General features: G+C 35.0%; 1 protein-coding gene across 1 annotated transcript in view; it reads right to left on the bottom strand.

The window, feature by feature from the left end:
• LOC150092936 (uncharacterized) overlaps positions 1 to 14,703 on the bottom strand; it is a 96,072-nt gene that overhangs the window by 43,217 nt on the left and 38,152 nt on the right. Inside the window, exon 4 of the mRNA XM_090413396.1 lies at positions 13,171 to 13,247. Within this exon, the coding sequence (XP_090269522.1) occupies positions 13,171 to 13,247 (77 nt within the window). The remainder of the gene's footprint in view (positions 1 to 13,170; positions 13,248 to 14,703) is intronic.

The raw sequence follows: 14,703 nt of genomic DNA, 5'->3' as shown, positions 1-14,703 counted from the left end.
CCTTTGATAGGATACCACATGGAACCCTAATCAGTAAACTGGAGCAGATGGGTATAGATATAGGGTTGGTGAGATGGATAAGAGGGTGGTTGAAGGAGAGATATCAAAGAGTGGTTTATTCAGGAGTGGAGTCTAAAAGACGTCTTGTGACTAGTGGAGTGCCACAGGGCTCTGTTCTTGGACCACTGCTTTTCAATTTGTTCATCAATGATATTGGAAAGGATCTGAGAGGAAGTGTTCACTTGTTTGCTGATGATGCAAAGTTGGGTAGAGCAATTGTGAGTGCACAGGATGTCAAAATTTTACAGGATGATTTGGATAGTTTGGAGGACTGGGCTAGGAAAAATGGATGTCAATTTAATGTGGCAAAGTGTAAGGTTATGCACTTTGGGGTGAAAAGAATAGCAGCAATATATCGCATTGGTGGAACCATACTCCAGGAGATTGATGAGGCCAGGGATTTGGGAGTGTTGGTAGATAGGGAGTTGAAGTTCAGGGGGCACATTGCAAAAGTAACTAAAACAGCTCACCAAATCACTTGGCTTCTGAAAAATACTTTAACATGCAGAGACGAACAAGTTGTTGCTCCTCTGTATCGAGCCTTGATAAGACCCCATCTGGACTTCTGTGCCCAGCTATGGGCACCAGGGTTTCTTCGTGATGGGGAGGAAGTGGAGAGGGTCCAGAGACGAGTGACCAAGATGATAGCAGGTCTGTGGAATGAACCTTATGAGAATAGGTTGAAGATTTGTGGGTTGCAGAAATTGGACGATAGGCGAAGGAGGGGTGATATGATTGAGACATTCAAATTACTGAAGGGTTTCTATAAGATTGATCCAGAAGATATTTTTGAAAATATGACTGGTGGTGGGAGGACTAGGGGCCATGCATGGAAGCTGGGCAAGAGCGTGGTTGACAAGGGTGTTAGAGCTAGGTTCTTTACTTGGAGAGTGGTAAATGAGTGGAATAAGCTTCCAGAGTCTGTTGTGGGTGCTACGACCGTGAATGAGTTCAAGGCAAGGTATGATAGATACTGTGTGAATGTTGAATAGTTGTTCTTGACATGATGTTAGGGCCTCCCTCGATGAGTCTGTCGACTCCTTGGAGTTTCCCGGAACAATAATAATAATAATAATAATATAACCATGTTTGTTGAGGTTGGAAAAGTGTTTTATAGAAAACCCACACAAACACAAGAATAGTACTTAAATAAACAATCACACCATCACCACCACCTATCCCAACAGTATAGAATCCTCAAAATACCACCGAGTCAGGGTTATTTGTTCAAACGACAGCTCTTAAAACTGAGCTCAGGGATCTTCACAACACCTTCTTAACCAATGGCTACATCCTGTGTAAAATAGATAAAATACTACACAGCAAAAAATATTCCAATCCTATATATGAAGGACACATCAGAAAATATAGCTAAAATTCTCTATAAATATAATCCTCATACCACTTTTAAACTACTCATGCAGCTAGCTACCTTCATCTGCTCTCCTAAAGATCAACTTCATCCTCCTGCACATCCTGGAGTGTATAAAGTTCACTGTGCTTGTCAGATCAGTTATCACCTTGAAGAACACAAAAATTACATCCATAATCATCTTTATGACAAGTTAGGATTAGCAAACCATTATCTGGATATTCCTTCACATAGGATTAAATGGAAGAAGACATCAGTTTTACACAGAAGTCACTATAGGTCTGAAAGACTATTTAGAATCAGCATCTCCTATGAAGCACTCCCTAAAACTCGAGTACTGTTTTTCAAGATTTAGGAGATACTTATTTTGAGACCAGACAGACTTCTCCAAATTAATTTTATGGTTAACCAGCCCATAGAGAGTACCTTGTTAGGACATTAATTCTGTGTCAGTTACAAATTAGAGCCGTCAGACCAGCTAACTCACTTTTGACTAAAAGTGAATTAGCTGGTCTCATATGGAGATAGAGGGGGTTTTTTTCACCCAGAAACTCCGTTTTTTTTTTTACCTCAGAACAGGCAAACCAGACCTGTTTGTCTGTGTGAACAGGCAAACGGGGTGAACACACACACACACACACAGATCTACAGTCTTAAAATGCATACATAATCTCTCATTAGGAGGGCTCAACCAGTCCTATGGGATGGAGGATATAGAGAAACCCCACAGGAATAAATAAAAAAAAGTTACAAATTGAATTGTTTCTAATGTTGTAGTGCAGTGCTTGGATGCTTGTCACAATGATAATTTGTGCTCTGACAATACTGAGCAGAAAATGCTCAGTATTGTCAGAAAATGCCAATGAAATATTTGCAAGTTCAATAAATTTATTTTTTCACGTCTTGGTGGTGTTTATACCATGAAGCAACAGTATGAATAATCAACAACACCTAAGCCTTTCAATATGGTGATGCCATCTATTTGTTGAATAAAGAGAAGTTAAAGTATTAAGTCAATCTCAAAATGATCATTTCCTAGATTTTTGGCAATATAAAGAAGAAATTAATCAAAACTCTAAACTAGCAACATACTAGATGGTATTTGAAGCAATCTTGAGTGATGGATCTGGGAGCAGGTCTAAAAATAAAAACAGTTCTGATGATCATGGAAGTTAACCAGATGAAAACAATGGCAGAATCATTAAAAATGAAGATATTAGAAAGAATCTGACATTGTTAGCATTCAGGGATGGTGAGCAAGCTAATCTCAAGTGCTTCCTTCCACTTAAATAGAATAGGAAAGAAAACATTAGTAAATAGGTGTTTGATGCTGAACCAAGAAAAGATCAAGAATAAAAACCAAGAACCCACTGGAATGATGTAGAAAGAAATGCCTTAGAAAACAAAAGATTGTTATCTATCAAGACTCCAATATCAGACTAATTGGAGCAAAACTGATAGAAAGTTAGTAATAATGAAAGCTTTTCTTGTTGTACTATCATCATAGTATCCAGTACATCCCTTGAAGGTATCTATCAGGAATTTGATGACAGGTTCATAATCAAATTTCTGATGTTCCTCACAGAAGTTACCTATGACTTTTGTTTAGCTACTTTTACACACAGCTTAGTGTTCTTACATTTTTCCTATATTCTTTCAAGGCATCTGTCAACTTACCTGCTAGGATTTTGTTAAGCTTCCATCTTCTTTTCCAGGCATGCCTCAAAAAATTCAGTAACCCCCCCCAAAAAAAAAAAAATTTCTCAACAAAAGATAGTTGAGAAATTATGGTAATGTAATAAGTATCACTATTCAAGATTGTAAATCTGGAAAAGGCATATGTTGTAAATGTTACAAAATGCAAGGTTTTAAAATTTGGAAAACAAAAATGGGATGCAGAATTTATGCTTGGTGAGGATATATATTGTTGGAGGAAATAAGAGATCTGGGGGTATAGTGGATAAGGATCTGAAATTTAGAGGACACATAGCCAAAATTGTGAAGACAACACAAAGGCTTCTGGGAATGATGTGGAGGACACAGACTTGTAGAAGAAGGGAGATTCTTGTTCCTTTGTATAAGGCTTTGATTAGGTCACACATGGACTATTGTGCCCAGATTTGGGCACCTGGTTTTCAGAAGGATGAAGATATGTTGGAAAGGGGTCCAAAGGCGACTAACTAAGGTTTCTGACCTCTGGAATGTCGAGTATGAGGAAAGATTGAAAAGATGTAATTTGCAGAGTCTGGTGGACAGGAGGAAGAGGGGAGATATGATAAAGACCTACAAGTTGGTAAGGGATTGTTATAGGATCAATGCTGGAGAAGTTCTACAGAAAATAGTGGGAGAACCAGGAGGTCATCCCTGGAAACTGTATAAAGAGGGTGTGAGTAAGGGAGTGAAGGCAGGTTTTTTTCGTGCAGAGTTGTAAATGATTGGAATGCCTTGCCTGAGAGAGGGGTGTCTGCAAGGAGTTTGAGTGTGTATAAGACACGATATGATGAGCTGTGTGTGTGTGATAAAAGGACCTCCCAGATGAGTCTTTGTCATATCATTACCCAAAGACCTCATGGAGTCAAAGTACCAAAAGAAAATCTATTCAAAACGCTACAGCTATATGGTGTAAATGGGACATTGTATCAAGCAATACTTAGTCTATATTTGAATTATAAGTCAGCAGTATACTATTGCAATATCCTATACACATCAGAAATTTGATGGCGATTTCTTTCAAAGAAGTGTGAAAGGTTAGTCCAAGGAAAAAAATAAAAACAATCATAAGTGGCCTGAGACCAAAATCCAGCTTCCTTCATAGATGCACACATAGGTTTCTGTGGTTAAGCAGTTCTGTAGGAAGTTTTCAGTATTGAGACTGAAATATAAATATAATGTAATATATTTACAGGGGGTCCTCGACATGCATCATTTCGACTTTATGGTGGTAATCCTATAAATAATTTAAAAAATAAATTGCGACTTGAAGCAGTGCGACGTAAAATTCAAACGTCGCGGACGAACTTGTTTGGGAGCGCGGAGGAAAAATACGCCGTTATGTGGCGTTTGTTTGGAGAGTTGCCGTTGCTTGGGTCCCAGCATACACTCTTTGGATACCGCGTGCTTTGTTTACTTTGTCTGCACTCTCACTTTTATGTTTGTATTTTTTTGTGACTTTTTACCCTTCAATATGGCTCCCAAACATAATGCAGGCTCTTCCGGTGGCAGTGTGTCGAAGGAAAGGAAAGCCATTATTACATTAGAAGTGAAATTAGACATTATTAAAAGGGAAAAAAAAGAGAGAAACGCCAACGAACATCAGCCGCACATTGAACTTAAGTCGTACCACAGTCGGGACTATTATCAAGGATAAAGTTTGCATCCTTGAACACGTGAAAGGATTGGCACCCATGAAATCGACTGTGATTTTTAAAAAACGTAGTAGGCTCATGATTGAGATGGAAAGGCTTCTTGTTCTTTGGCTGGAAGACCAGCATCAACGCCGTATTCCAATTAGCCTCATGTTAATTCAAGAAAAGGGGAAAAGATTGTTTAATGTTTTTTTTTTTATTATTACAGTTTCATTTTTGTCATTTTTCTGTACTATACAGTAATTATGTTCTCCCTTTCATTTTCCTATGGCCTAGTTCTGTTTCTTGACATATATGACTTTAGGGTGTTTTAGGCTAGGTAAGTAACTTAGGCTATGGTAATTCCAACTTGCATCGAAAATCGCCTTACGTCAGTCCATAGGAATGGATCTCCGACGTAACTCAAGGACCCCCTGTATATTTAATATAAATAGAACTGAAGGAAGTGCAAGAAGCTGGTTTGATGTTAAATCAGGTGTGAGACAAACGTGCATATTATCTCCACTTTTATTCATCTACATGAATGAATAAAATCTACATGGATTATCAAGGAAAGTGATTAAACCATACCAAAATTGGATATTTAGTTAAAACAGTAAATTAGTTATATACAAGACAGTATTCAAACCAATTTTAACTTATGGATTTCAGTTGGGTTAGAAATAAAACACTTGATCAAAGAGTGGAAAACACAGATATGAGAGTTCTGAATTAAGGGAGTGAACAAATGACATCAATAGTATATCAAAAATGAGGATATTAGTGAAGAACTTGACATTGTTAGCATTCAGTAGTATCAAGTGTGTTAGCAGAGCTAATTTCAGGTGTTATAGCCAATTAAGCAGAATGGGAGAGGAAAGAGTAGCAAGACAAGTATTCTTTTCCAGGATGGAGACCCAGAGGAAGACCAAGATCTAGATGGATTGATACAGTAAAAAGTGCCTTAGAAGAAAAAAATATAAGATCTGATAATATTGGAGTCTTGCCAGATAAGATTAATTTGAAGGAAAATTGTTGATAGGAAGTTCGTAATCATGTAACTTTTTCATGTAGTACTATCGCAATATCCTATATACATCAGAAATTGGATGATGATTTCTTTCAAAGAAGTGTGAAAGATTAGTCCAAGGAGAAAAAAACAAAACAGTATCATGAGTGGCCTGAGACCAAAATGCAGCTTCCTTCATAGATGTACACATAGGTTTCTGTGGTTGAGCAGTTCTGTAGGAAGTTTTCAGTAATGAGACCACATTGTAATATAAATAAGGAGTTTATTAAAAATAAGTAATAAAGAAATCGGTAAGCTTCATGCGTCATAACACTTACATCATGAGGAGGTAGTGATACATAAAAGTTTTACACAACAAAAGCTTATTAACAATGAATTGCTCATTAAATATTTTTGGTAGCTTCACAACTGTTTAATATAACTGATAAACCAGAATACAAATGATAAATTTGTTACTGTATATGTGTTGGAACATTGCTAGTTGTTGCTATCACGTTCTGCGATATCAAGTGTGCTATACCTTAGCTCCGTGGCAGTTAAATTTTTGATGAAAGCAAACCATACTTTATGTAAAATTAAAACTATCATTAAAAGAACTAAATTTATGATAAGGTTAAATGAAGAAAATGGAACACTTGTGCCAATGAAGTCATGCCTTCTGATGTCAAAGCTGTTGAACATAACTTTTGTCCGTCTGAGCTACCTCTTCTTTCTCACCCTCATAGCATTGTATCAGGCTAATGACCTAGCTTCATTATTCTCTTCCCAATCCTCTGTAAATGACCAAGGCAAATTACCTAATCCTTTGCCTAGAGAACACTAAACTGCATGTCCCCTTCTACCATAGAGAATCAGAAGAATCTTGGGGGAAAAACCTGGATACTAAAAAGGTAGCTGGTCCTGATGGAATCCCACCTATTGTGTTCACAAGATGTGCTTCTAAACTAACACTTGTTCTTTATCATCCATATACTGTACTGTATACAGCTGGCATCCACCCTACAACATGGAAACAAGCCCATATATATATATATATATATATGGGCTTGTTCGCCAATTCCCATGATAAATGGCTACCATCAAGCTACTGACTTACTGCTCTCACTTGAGTTTTGTCCAAAGTAATAAAAAGATTATCAACAGTCAACTTCAACACCTGGAGAACTCTCAGCTAATTAGTAACACCAGCATGGATTTCACCAATCTAGATCTACACGAGATCTCCTGGCCTACATTACCTCTGGACTCATGTCATGGAAAGGTGTGGAAAAACCAGTACTGTTGCACTTGACATCTCTCCAAAGCATTTGATAGGATCTGGTATCAAGGGCTTCTCAAATCATCATCATATGAACTACTTTCCTCATTTTGTAATTGGATTGCCAGTTTTCTCTCATTTCAATGTCTATGTGTAATTATCATTATTATTACGTGCCACCTCCAGGGAGTCCAAAGATTCATCGAGGGAGGACACCTACTCTACAACTCTATCTCTACTACTGAAATCCACCAACTAGTATTTCCACAGACAATCGCAAACATCCATGCCCACGGCAGGATTTGAACCTGCAGCCTTTCAGCTGAAGAGGATATGCTAACCACTTGGCCAACCAGGCTGGCATTATGGAAGATACTCTTCAGATTTTCCTGTTAATGCAAGTGTCCCTTAGAGTTCTGTCATTTCACACATCCTCTTCATGTAAATCATGAACAACCTGCCCTCATTGACTGCAATTCTATTCATGGTTGTATTCCACAGTGCCTAGAATAAAACAAGACTTGCAGTGCACATGCATTTTAAATTTAAACATCTGTGATAAGCACCCTGAACACCATCTCTGTAGCATCCTTGATTGCTATGAAAACAACCTAGTTATCTAATATGCTTCAAAAATTCACTGGATTTCTAACAAAAAAGGCTTTAGGTCTCCACTTACTTTTGATAATGCTCAGCTCAACAATCAAAACTAAATCTCTCTTCTCAGACTGACTCTTATTTCAAACCCTTCCTGGCATTATCACATCACTTTTATAGTATCCTCAGCTTCCGAGAAATTTAGCAGCATTTTTCATTCAAGGCAATGCTTTTTTTTCTCACCAGTTACTTTGTATAAATCCCAAATCCAGCCAAACCTGGAATACTGCTTTCATATTCAGGTGGTGCACTTAAGACCTCCCTAAAATTTCTTGATGCTGTTCAGAAAAAAGCAGTTCAGTTAATTAATGCCATCTCTTAGACTTTTCAGCCATTTTCTCATAGAAGATGAATTCCTACATTGTGTCTCTTCTACAGATATTTTCATGGCCACTGTTAAACAGAAACAGCATCTATCATAACTATAGAATAATACATGACGCAGTAAATAACTTTTTTACTGTGTAAATATTTCCTCTTATGTATCATAAGACATCATCAGTACAATTATCAAGCAACAATAGGAATTCCAAGAAAATTCCTATTGTTGTTCCATTTATGCAACATATGTTGTATGTTTATTCATACAACAGCTTTAAGGTTGTTTGTGTTAAGGTTGGAATAAACAGAACAGTATATCTAACTGGAATGCAAAAGGCAATGATCATGAAATGTAGTTAATTTGAAGTAATTAAACCTTAGTATACCATAATGCAAAACACACAAAGACAATGTGAAGTCATTAGCCTCTATATAAAAATAGCATAATTGTGAAGATAATTCTTGTGCAAACTTTGTTTGCTTACATTTGGATAAAGGATTAAACAAGAACATAATTTTTTGACATCTTTAATTTATAACCAAGTGAAAAAAAATTTTCAACAATTAGAAAGATTGGAAAAGTAAAAAAGGTGATCTACCAGGGTATTTTAATTATGCACTGGAAAGAGTGGTAGCATATGAATCTTTAAATATGCCAATTGTGAACTATATAAATTCTCTAATCACGCGGCTAAGTTTCTTTCTCAACTACTGTGTGATCATATAGAATGATCTTGATTCTTTTTCCAAAATTCTGATTTTGGAAAAAAATCAAAGACCGGTCTTTGCAGCCTGTTGATATTATGATCAGTTTTGACATTGTTATTCACAAATATTCAACTGTCTAAAATTTCAGTTTTTATCTCAAAACATTCCTACTAAAAGATCTGACTATAATGCAATGTTAATTCAGGTGGAAGAACAAATAAATAAAGGGCAGAGAATTGGATGTCCTCTTTCACCCACCCTGACTCAGAAAACTCCCTATCCTCTTTCATCTGCCTGCAGCCTTATTTCTGGATCCACTACACAGATGACATTTTCGCAATTTTGATATATCATTTCTCTGCTTTCTACTGATCCTGTTAAAACCTGAGCAGCAAGCAGCCCACCATCCTTTTTTTTTTTTTTTTTCAGTCAACTGCAAACAAACCAAACCTGCTACTTCCCTTCCTCTTAATCCACATATCTGTCCTTTAAAACAGCTTTCTCATGATCCAACAATTACAAACCCAATATTTTCAAAAAAAAAAAAAAAAAAAAAAAAAACATGGCAGCACAGTAATGTGTTATACATTCCATTATCTTCATGCACGGAACTGATTAAAAAACCCTTCCATAAAGACCATCAAATCTCTTTCTTAGAATGGATTAATAACCTTCATCTCCAGGTGAAGTTCACCATGGAAAATAAGAAGTATAGAAAACAGTCATCCTAAACATCTTGCTCTTATAGTCTCCATCAAGTGATTTGGTAGATTGAAACTGAGTTTCACTATATTCAACATGACTCAATCTAAAAAAAAAATTAAAAAAAAAAAAAAAAGAGCACTGTCAAGATCTTACTCAAATGTGCTTACTTCATTTGTTCCTTCACTTCCTCTTTACAAGATAATTAAACGTATTATACTCCTCTATATCTCCAGATTTCTTGTAAACCCCTGTTTAATACAGAGTTCCTATCGCCTACATCTGATACCTCCAAACCTATCATTAGAATACTGAAGTGTAATCTTACTCTTACATTTTTTTTTCCCCTATCAACAAACTAACTATCTATATTCTTAACTACCAAATATAAACTATCACCACTGTCTCTGCTGGGTGTGTGCAAAGTACTTTGCAAATGCCATTTCATACTTTGGACAAAGTGGTCATTCAGTAGAGAAGAATTCAAGGACATCAATACTAGATTTTAATGGACACTTCACATCTATGCTTTAGTTAATGTAAATATGTCATGACAAATATGTTGCATGGTTCATCTAGAGAAGCCACTTTAAATACAGTTGATGATGATTGTACAGTTACTAAGAATTAAAATCTTTTAATTCTTAGTAACTGTACAATTCTTTAGACTGTAGTCCATGCCATGAAACTCAACTGTCAGATTCAGTACAAAGTATATGAAAGTTTCATATTATAAACAAACCTCTTTATTGTATATACTTATTTTGCAATTCAGAGGTAAAATATGAATGCAAAGAGTGAATTTCCTCAATCTTGAGAAATAGCCAACTTAAGCAGAATATGACATGAGCAGTGGAAGATTTTTGCTGAATATTATGAGAACCTCACAGGATGTATTTATAAATGAAGCATTGATAAGGCCTACTAGTTTGTGAGTGATCGTGAACTATTGAATTGAAAGATGGCTAAGCAAGGGAAGGTTTAAATAAAAAAAAAGGGTACATGTAACTGTTGGATTCTGAATGAAGAGAAATTTAAATTATTAATACTCACCTCAAAATCCAACATAATCCACCATGGCAAAGGCTACATTTGTAAATATTATTTAATGTAAATCACTTGTTTATAATTTAATATTCATATAACTACCTTTAATTTTATCTAATATTTAATTATTTAATCAAGAATATATGTATTAATAGTAGAAAAACTCTGTGTTAAAATATTATCAAGCTATTTAGCTTATTTCTATGTTAACATAGAATTTATATTTGATAATTTAACTGCGCATTAATTGAAATGTAAATATTTTTTATTTATTCCTATTTGTAGAAATTTAGCGTTATGCAATACCTCAATTTTATTATATTTTGTTTGGTTGTCATGGAGACGTATGTAAGTGAGCGAGCACGTTTTGGAACACCACGTGAGGAGAAGGTTTATTGAAAAGAGTTTTAGAAAGAAATCATGAGAATAATTAAGGCAGGAAGAATGGATATAAAAAGGGAAGAACGCTGAAAATATACAGAGATTAGATAGATTAAGAGAGAGAGAGAGAGGATTGGCATTAGGTTGGAATCTGAGCATTCGGGAATCACAGTGCAATAACAGCGAGTCGGCAAGTCACTCAAGCAGCTAATAAAGTCTACTAGTCGAGAAGCAGTTAGCTAATAAGTTGTAGAATAACAATTATAGCTATGGAAAACAGCTGAGAGACTATTAATTAGACTAGCGATATTTGAATTGAGATAATTTCAGGGCCGACCTGTCAAGGACACACAGAATCTTGAAATAAAGCAACTAGTAACTAGAGGATAGTAGAGGCTGTAGAATTGAAGCTTACCGTTAGCTGTGTTTAGAATTATAGTGCCTAAAGAATTATTTGAATGCAGGAGGAATGAACAACTGTGTGCATATAAAATCTCAAGTTAAGAATTATTGTGCGTTGCCTTATTTCATGAGTGCTCAGTAGTACTTTATGCAACGTTTGTTTATGTGTATTGTGACCGATGATTAATTCAGTCATTGCTTAGGAGAATTTATTTAATGAGTGCCGTTTACTGTTTAAAGTGTTTACAGTTGTAAAAATGTAAAAGTAGATGAAGATAGAAGATTATTGGTAAGATTATTCCAACCATTAATATTCCTATACAGAGAAGTGTGCGAGTTTCATCCTAGAATTTCCTTATACTAACAATAACTATTGAGGAAGTTAGCTAAAGTGTAAATTTAAAAGTGTTTGCTTGTGAAGAGGTATTACTGCAATTTTTATTGTATTTGAAACTTAAAGAACTATGAGATATTGATGTGAATGATCATTAAGGAACTTTATTAAATAGTTAAAAGGAACTGTGAGAAGACAGTATTATAGAGATAACAGATTTACCATTGTATGAGTTGTATGATTGAATTTATCTGAGAAGTTAAAATGTTTGTGATATCTTAATTACTGATTTGAATTTAAGTGTAAAATTTATGATTCTAAAATTAAATGTTTGTTTTTGTTAATCAAAAGATGTATTTTGCCTGAATCTCTTTTACTGCACCATTCATAAAATATTCGAACCAAAGCGGGTGAATTAAATAAGTTAAATATACTCGGCCAGTATATATAATAACAACATATAAAGGAAAGGTAGTTGAGAGTTGGTTTATCTTCAATTCTTGAACTAATTCAGATATAGAGTGGCACAGTCTATAAATATAAATTTTCTCTATATTTGTATTAGAAATCAACTAGCAACTTAATTTTAGGTTAAGAACATCGTAATAACTAAATGTCGGATCCAAAGTATAGATTGAGAAGAAGTAGGATCAAACATAACTATCAATACCATGAGATGAGATGATGAGCTGCAAGGAGAAGAAGTTGATAGAGAATGAAAGTTGATTAAAACAAATTTGATATACGCACTATACAACTGTAACAAAACAAGAGTGAAGTAAACAAATTAGGTAGAGTGAATTAGAAGATATTGTATAGGGGGAGGTGCTATCTCCACTATTATTCCTAATCTTTATGGATGAGATTAAGTGGCATTAACCTGTCATTCAAATAATATTATTATGTGACACTTCCAGGGAGTCCAAAGACTTGTCAAGAGAGGGTACCTACTCTACAACTCTGTTTCTATCATTCAATCCACCGACTACAACAAGTTGCAACTACACCATGCTATCTACTGCCCACCACCACTAGTATTCTCACAGATGATCACAAACATCCATGCCCACAGCAGGATTCGAACCCACAGCCTTTTGGTTGGAGAGCAGGCAGGCTAACTATTCGGCCAACCAGGCCCGCCTATATATATATATATATATATATACACACACACACAACTTAATAGTTGTGTATTATATACAGATGACATTCTCCTAAAGAGAATGAAGAATTTTGTTAAAGAGAACTCTAACAAAGTTGGAATAAATGAAAATATATAGGGGGGGGAAAAACTATTCTCAGAAGTGAACCTATAAATTTTATTACACATTTCACGCTATTTAGGTAGAGATTTTAGCAAAGTGAGCCAATTAAATAAAAATTCCAAATCACTATCAGTTGCAATGAAGCCCTATGGTTGGAAATATCTGAAATGACACTACTTATGAATAGTAATTCAAATGCACATAATACATTATAACACAAAGAGAAATATTACCTACTAAATCAAAACATTACATTTATTAATCTAATTTAATAAAAACTTGTTTCTACCTGGACAATAACATCCGAGAGGTTTTTTGAATGTACAGTTTCTTCAGATTCTGTTGTTGTAACAACAACATCTGCTCCTGTAACAATAATTTACATAATTAAAATATAGGGAAAAAATTATATTAATCCATTGTTAAAGAGCAAAAGATCTGATAATAGTGAAAAGATTTTGTATTTGAATAACATAGCAGAAACAAGTAGATTTCACATGGGAAGTGTTAGCTTACAATTTTCCTAAAGCTCTGCAGACTGCTTACACTTTAGTTGCATTTTGCAAAATGCAAAAGTATTAGATTCTTCTTTCCACACACAAATTATTCTGAAACTGGCAGGGATTTTATTAAATGTTAATATTCTTACAAAAATTTATCAGCATTTCCATTTCTTGTTTCAGTTAGACTATTTTCAGAGCACAAAGAAAATGTTTAAAAATTACTAATTATATGAAGAGCCAAAGGCTTCAATTCGGCAACATGAACTTATTTAAGTTAAGGGATATTGCATCCTATATTGTTTCTTAGTCGAATAAGAAACTCAAAGAGGTTTCATGCCAAATACAGAAACTATATAAAGATCAGCGATTCCAAGCATAAGCAAATACCAGATAGTGCAGCACCTGACCCATTTGGTAGTGCAAACTGAGGCAACTCATAGAAAGGGTGAAGCAAGCTACGATCACTATTCTTGGTATTTACCCATAATGTGAACTTAGCTCCTAGGAGCTGTATTACTGTTCTACATTATGAGAGAAGGTCACTACCCAGACCGGTTTCAACCTTTATTGATGTCTCATCAGTGAGTAGGTAGACCTAGTTAATACCAAGTTTGTAGCGAACAGAACTTACATCCCTTCTATGAGAATAGTTTGCAAAAACCTAGTTTGCATACCAAGTGGGTCAGGTGCTGCACTATCCAGGTATTTGCTTACGCTTGGAATCGCCGAACTTTATATAGTTTCTATGTTCAGCATGAAACTCTTTGAGTTTCTTATTCGGCTAAGAAACAATATGGGATGCAATATCCCGTAACTTAAATAAGTTTAAAAATTATATACTATTAACATAACTCCATTCTGACTATATGAAATTTAATAAAATTTGGAATATACACGAAACAATGCCATTCAGATAATTTTTATTAACAAAATTATTCAAACTGATAACTATAGATTGGCAAGATAAAATTTAATGAAATTTAGTATTTAAGAACTTATTAAAATTTGTCAAACTATTTAAATACTGGTTGCAAGCAGACCTTCCATAGCAGCAAAATTAGGCAAAACGAAATATGTATAGGGTATGCATAAGCTAAAATTTCCTTGTTTGATGTGTGAAACTAAGATCTGGAAGGATGGATCTATCTCTATGGGAACAAAGTTAAGGATTTTGGAAGCAGTTGTTTTTCTAACAGCGACTTATAGATGTGAGACTTGGAACCTAAAGAAGTCAGATAAGAAACAATATCTGCTTTTGAGATGTGGTGCTACAGAAGGCTGTTGAGGATATCATATACTGAAAGGCGTACAAAATGAAT

Source organism: Typopeltis vanoorti, chromosome 24 (assembly GCF_054136105.1).
Source record: "Typopeltis vanoorti isolate ZY-2024b chromosome 24, IOZ_Tvanoo_1.0, whole genome shotgun sequence".
NCBI classification, from domain to species: domain Eukaryota; kingdom Metazoa; phylum Arthropoda; class Arachnida; order Uropygi; family Thelyphonidae; genus Typopeltis; species Typopeltis vanoorti.
The sequence above is the reverse complement of the archived record's forward strand: the minus strand, read 5'-3'. Positions and strand labels throughout refer to the sequence as shown.